General features: G+C 55.3%; 1 protein-coding gene across 1 annotated transcript in view; it reads right to left on the reverse strand.

Annotated features, from left to right (window-relative positions):
- The window catches only part of PLPP4 (phospholipid phosphatase 4), a 37,147-nt gene that overhangs the window by 24,108 nt on the left and 6,558 nt on the right, over positions 1-6,481 (reverse strand). Inside the window, exon 2 of the mRNA XM_014528279.1 lies at positions 1,407-1,515. Within this exon, the coding sequence (XP_014383765.1) occupies positions 1,407-1,515 (109 nt within the window). The remainder of the gene's footprint in view (positions 1-1,406; positions 1,516-6,481) is intronic.

A 6,481-nucleotide genomic window follows, 5' to 3' on the forward strand; every position in this document is an offset into this window, starting at 1 on the left:
GGGAGGCGAGGGCACACCCAGGAGACCCACCGCTCAGGCTCATGGCTCAATGGCCACGAGGCATCTCAGCACTGCCCCCTGCCTCAGTTCTCCTGCTCTGCACCCAGAGATCTGTAGCATTTGTATCTAGACGTTGAAACAATCCATTGCTCACGTAAGCCCAGGACACGGCCACACATCGCTCACATTACCCCACACGAACACTCATCTCTAAACCAAGTTTCACATGAAACCTGAAGACTGGGGGGGGGGGGGATGGGATAAAGAGAAGCTCCCCATGAGAGACGCACAGTGAACTACTCAGACACCCAGGTCCTTTATTTCTAGGATTCGTAGATTTGACTTAGAGCCAAAATGGAAGAAGTCTCATTTTAATGCTCAAGTGTTAAGTAGTGATCTCCTCATAACCACCCTAATTTTTAATTCCTCTGAGATTGATGAAAATCCAGTTTATTTTCCAGCAGAAAAGCAATGATTACAAAGCGATGAAAATAAGACTTGAATGCTCACTAGTCATCGCTAATGAACAGGAGTTCCTCCATAAAATCAGGGGATTTCTTTCTAAATGCAACGTTTCTCACATGCTCTAGGAAAGCTTTGGAACCAGGGGCTCTGTCCCCAGAGGCACCAGGGCTGGCAAAGAGGAGTACCTTCCTTCCGAGGCTGCCACCCAGTTCCGTCATCGCTGCATGACGGGGGCTCATCTCCCTACGGCACGGCCTGGGCACCAGCCAGGAGCCCTGACCCAGCCCCAGCCCGAGGGCAGCCTCGCTGAGGGGGCTCGGGGCTGGCCGCTCAGATGGGGTTCCTGGCCCTGCCACTCACTCGCTGGAATGCAGTTCTGCATCTGCAACCGTGGAAATAAAGACCCTCCTTCCACGGGGTGTGGGTGGGACGCACTGAGACCATCTTCCCGTGCAGTTACCAAGGGCCGGCCAAGGAGGGAGTCTCAGAGGGTGTGACTGCCGTGGGGCAGGCGACGTACACACATCCCAGCGAATCCCCCCGATGTGGGCGCTGGCCCACTTATTCCAGAAGCCGAGACCCAGGCACTACCCAGGGGTGGAGTCACACTGGCCGCCTCGTTGGTGGCGACAGCTGACCAACTGAAACCAGCGGCGAAGACCTCAGCTTCTCTTCGAAGCAGGTGGAGCTGCAGTTTCCAGCCGATTTCACTGTGAATACTGGGGACAGCTCAGCGCAGCTCAGGCCGGCAGGCCCCTCCTCCCAGCGCCCGCCATCACTCCTTCTCATGTGAGCGGTGAGCCGGCAGCGCCAGCAGCGCCCGCCAGGATTTGGTTTTGAACTGGAACCTGATGGACTGCTCACCGTCTCCAGGGGGTGAGAAAAGCTGAAGGAGAAACCCACTTGGGAGAAAGGCCGAGCCGGCGGAGACCTGTACTTACAAACATGAGGCGGGTGGGGATGTTGTCCGACTGCACCAGGGGGTTCTTGTACAGCCAGACCTCCTCCGGCTGGATGACCCTCTCGAATGGGTCCAGAAACTCAGTAAAACTGAAACAGCAAAGAAAGATGCATGAGAGCTGAGCGCTCGGCTGCTGTCTTACTTCCGGGGAGGCCGTGTCCCCCTCCCCCCAGGAGGACCAGCCCAGCCTCCACCCCCTCAGAGAGCACCAGCCCTCCCCCCACCCCCAGGGAGGACCAGCCCACAGAGAAGAGAAAGAATGACGCTGCCCCTGCTGGTGGCTCTCAGCCCTGACCAACCGGGGAAAGACGGAAAGAATGACAGGGTTGGTGGCATCTTCCCTCGCCACCTGCCAGCGTGGACCGATTCTGGGCATGAGAACTGCTTCGAGCGTAACATGCAAAGACCCTAAGCCCCGGGGATTCGAAAGTAAATGGGTCTAGCTCTGCCTGATGCCGAGCAGGTGCTCAAAAGAACTTCTGGAGACTGAGTGGCCCCTCTCTAATTTCAGAGAGAACACACGTTCCCTGAGGTCCCCTCTGATAAAGGATCGTCATCGCACTTCTGGCTGCAGAAGAGAGTTATGGAAATGCATTCTACCTTGAGGGTCACCCCCCCCCCCGACACCTGGAAGGCCGAGTGCCGGCAGATGGCAAAGGGCACAGCACGCGGCCAGGAGTCGGACGACCTGATGCCCTCCCTTCCCTCAGCTCCGACACCTGACTATTAGGAAAAGTTCCACGAATGAGCTGCACTCACTTGGAAACTCTCCGTCTAACTGTCTGTGGAAATGCTCGGCCAGACCAGCTCAGCCGGAGCTGAGACCCCGAAAGCAGGCGGGACAGCTTTCGTCAGGGGCCGAGCGAGTGCTTTACACAACTGGAGACCACCCTACGCTTCACAGCTGAGCTCCGAGACGGCAAGTGATTGGACTGTGGTCCCACAGCCAGGAAGTGGCGGCAGGGACTCGAACCCAGGGCTGTCCGACTGTGGTCCGTGCGGCCCGTGGGAGAACAACGCCTGCGTGGCACCGACGCACACGTGCTTGTCCGCGGGATCTCCACCACCCGAGCGAGAAGCCGTACACCGAGGAGGGAGAGCTGCGATGGGTGAAGGTTAACAAACAAGCTCTTCTCAGCGGCGCCCACGCAGAAGGAGCCACGCTCCGTTCCAGCACCAAGATCGTGGAGCCCAATGGCGAGAAGCCAGAGTTCGAGTCCAGCATCTCCCAGACTCTGCTGGGACTGGAGATGAACGTGGACCTCAAGGCCCAGCTGCGGGACTGGACATCACAGCGGCCAAGGAAACTGAAGTTGGTGGCGGTCGGAAGGCTATTATCATCTTCGTTCTGGTTCCTCAAGTCTTTACAGAAAATCCACGTCCGCTGGTACTCGAGCTGCAGAAGAAGTTCATGGGCAGCACGTGGTCTTCCTCGGGCAGAGGAGGGTCTGCCTAAGCCGACCCGAAAAAGCCGGACAAAGAACAAGCAGAAGCGCCCGGAGCCGCACGCCGACCGCCGTCCTGGAGGCCTCGTCTTCCAAGTGCAATCGTGGGCAGAGGACCCGCGAGAAGCTGGACGCAGCCGGCTCACAGGTGCACCGGGACAAAGCGCAGCACAGCAGCGCCGGGCACAAGGCTGAAACTTCCTCCCGTGTCTATAAGAAGCTCACGGGCAAGGACGTTCATTCTGAATTCCCAGAGTTCCAGTTGGAAAGAAAAAAATGACTAAATAAAGTATCGTTCTCAGTAAAAAAAAAAAAAAAAAAAAAAAAAAAAAGGTGAGGAGCCAACCCACACACAGAGGGGGCGGCGGGGGCACCACAGCACTGATCCCACAAGAGCAGGAGCAGGAGCAGGAGCAGGAGCTGCAGAGCCCAGGCACTCACAGCACCCAGGCCCTCAGCTGGGCCCAGACCCGTGACCAGCTCCTGACGGCCGGGCCTGATGACAGGGCTCAGGGTCCTCGTCTGCTTGGTGGGGCCACGAGTGCACCACCCCACAGGGAGGCGGGAGGTGGGGGCTGTGCACAAGTGCCGGGTGCTGGGAGGCCAGGAGGCAGTGTTGCTGTTGTGCTTATTATCGTGAGTTTTGTTTGTCAACCTTCACCCAAGGCTATTTTTTCTATTGAGTTTTAGAAAGACTGGGAGAGAGGGAGGCGAGCGAGAGCGAGAGACTGGTTGCCTCCCAAATGCGCCCTGTTCCTCGAGCCTGCAACCCAGGTACGTGCCCTTGACCAGGAATCAAACCCATGACCCTGAGTTGTGGACCGACACTATAACCACTGAGCCCCCGCCCGGGGCTATCATTCGTTTTCTACTCCTCCCGTTCCAGTTGGAAAATCCTCTCCACTATCAGCTGGAGGTTAATGGGAGACCCCGCCAAGCAAGCAGCCTGCACGTGGTTAGATGGCGCCTGTGATTTTAAATCTCTCTGTTCAAGGGGCGGAGTCAACCCCCCCTTCCCCCCCATCACCTCTCTGCTGCTTCGGACTCTCAGGATGGTCCACACCTGGGCACTGTCTGCTGCTGCATCCACAGTCCCATCACCTGCTCCCCACAGGCTAGGTCTGCACACCTGTCACTACCTGGTGGCGAGGCAGGTAAAGATCCAAAGATGTGGGGCCCAGAGCCCTAGCCCAGACTCTGAGGATGGAGAGCCCCAGCCAGGCACCGCGGGCATCTGCTGTGTGCCAGTCACGGCGTCACTGCTCAGGGCAAAGGTCTGACAGGCAGACAGTCCCTACTTGCAGGAGCCCCGAGTCCGAAGCGGAAGATGGACAATCAGACAGTGGCCACATTTGGGGAGCACCGTCTGGTGGGAGAGGCTGTCTGGGCGCTCAGCCGAGCATGACTGACTCCACACTGCAGACTCGGAGGAGCTCCCCAGGAAAAGTCAGAGCCCGGCTGGGCCCGAAAGCCAGTGCGAGATCCGTCAGGGTGTGTGTGGGGGGGGAGGGGGGGTTCCGGAAGTGGGGCTCCGGGGAGGAGGCGCTGAGCAGCTCACATCCTGAGATCTGCAGCTCCTACTGCAGTTAATCACACACACGTTACATTTAAAATCACCACCTGGGAACCCCAGGCCTTGCTGGGCACAACCTGCTTCAGGCTGGGTCCTCCCGGCCCCCCAGCTGCCGGCCGCGGCTGCCGGCCCAGCAGGGCTCACAGGTAATCCTGTTAGGCTCCCTTGTAGGTTCGGCCCATCATTCCTGCCAAGATTTTTATGAACCTTGATTCTATTATCCTACAGATTAGCCTTCCATCCTGGTTCTGTCATTCGCAAATTTGATAAGCCTGCTTTCTATGTCTTCATCCAAGTTGCTGATAAAAACCTTGCATGGGAGGTCAGAGTCCTGAGGCCTGAGGCCTGGCCCAGGCAGCACCCCGCCCCCCGCTGCGCCCCAGATCACAGCCAATGCCTGCTCTCTGGATGCTCTGCTGTTCACCTCCAACTACTTCAGCAGCCGGAGGACTTTCTCCCCTTGTCCCCAAGGGGCAGACTCGGTAACAACTGTAACACCTCACTCACCCAGAATCAGCAATGAACACACCCCGTCCCTCAGAACCAGCCAGCACCCAAAACAGCCTCTGGATGTGCAGAACTCGAGCCTAAGACAGGAGCCTATCAGACCCTCCGGCTGAGCCTATAACTCTTGTTTTACCCACAATCATGTTTACACGGTGACCACCTTCTTTGTGTTAATATTGCTTATCTTGAAGTTACTTTATCTAATGCTAATACATAGCTACATTACCTTTCTTGAGTTAATGTCTGCACAGAATATATTTTTCCATCTTTTTACTTTCAACTTACCTGCACAATAATAGAAATTGCAAAGAAATATAAAAGTGAGCCCTAACTGTCCAGGGCCGTTCTCTCTCAGAACAAGGGCTGTAGAGAGAGGAGCCAATCCTCTGAACCTCAGGTGAACGCCCAGCACTTCACTCCTTAGTACAGACCAACAGAGACTACAAACCATTCACCAGCAAGAGGAGCATCAGCTTAACAGCCCAAACCAACAGACAACCGAGGTCCCCGAAGGAGTAAAGGAGCAGAGGTCCAGGGTGAGACGAGATGCTCACAGCAATGGAGTCAACAAACCACCACCACACACCACATGGAGGAAGCTCTGAAACCTGCGCAGCCCTGGCTGGTGGCTCCATTGGGTAAGCGTTGCCCATACACCAAAAGGTTGCAGGTTCGATTCCCAGTCAGGGCATATACCCAGGTTTCGAGTTCGATCCCCAGTAGGGGCGAACGGGAGGCAACTGATCAATGTTTCTCTCTCCCCCTCTCTCACTTCCTCTCTCTCTAAAATCAATAAAAACAACTCTTCGGGTGAGGATTAAAAAACAAACATGCCAGGCAAATGTCACACCAAACAGTCCACGCTGTAAGACTCCATTTACATGGAGTTCAAAAATGGTGCCAGAAGTCAGGTGGCAGGACCCTCGATGGTGGGCAGGGCTTGGGGGTGGGGTCCCTGGCAGCTGTATAACTATGAATCACACACTTTGTCTTGGCCAGTGGTCGGCAAACTCATTAGTCAACAGAGCCAAATATCAACAGTACAATGATTGAAATTGCTTTTGAGAGCCAAATTTTTTAAACTTAAACTATATAGGTAGGTACATTGTTATTAACTTAATTAGGGTACTCCTAAGGCTTAGGAAGAGCCATACTCAACGGGCCAAAGAGCCGCATGTGGCTCGCAAGCCGCAGTTTGCCGACCACGGGAGACTCTTGGCTATTTTTAGGTTGAACTAAATCAAATCCTATTTTTTTTAAGGTCAAAACAGTGAAATGCCAGCAATTTCATGTGGTTTAAACTAATCTACACTAATAAAAGACAAACATGCAAATTGACCATACCTTCGCTATGCCTTAGGCCACGCCCACCAGCCAATCAGAGCGACTATATGCAAATTAACCCAACCAAGATGGCGGCCAGCAGCCATGTAGCTGGAGCAAGCAGGAGGCTTGGTTGCCCCAATGATGGAGGAAGCCAAGCTCCTGCCTGAAGCGGCGGCTCTGAGCTCCACTCAAAGCAACAAAGTT

This window comes from Myotis brandtii, unplaced genomic scaffold, assembly GCF_000412655.1.
Source record: "Myotis brandtii unplaced genomic scaffold, ASM41265v1 scaffold628, whole genome shotgun sequence".
Taxonomy (NCBI): Eukaryota; Metazoa; Chordata; class Mammalia; order Chiroptera; family Vespertilionidae; genus Myotis; species Myotis brandtii.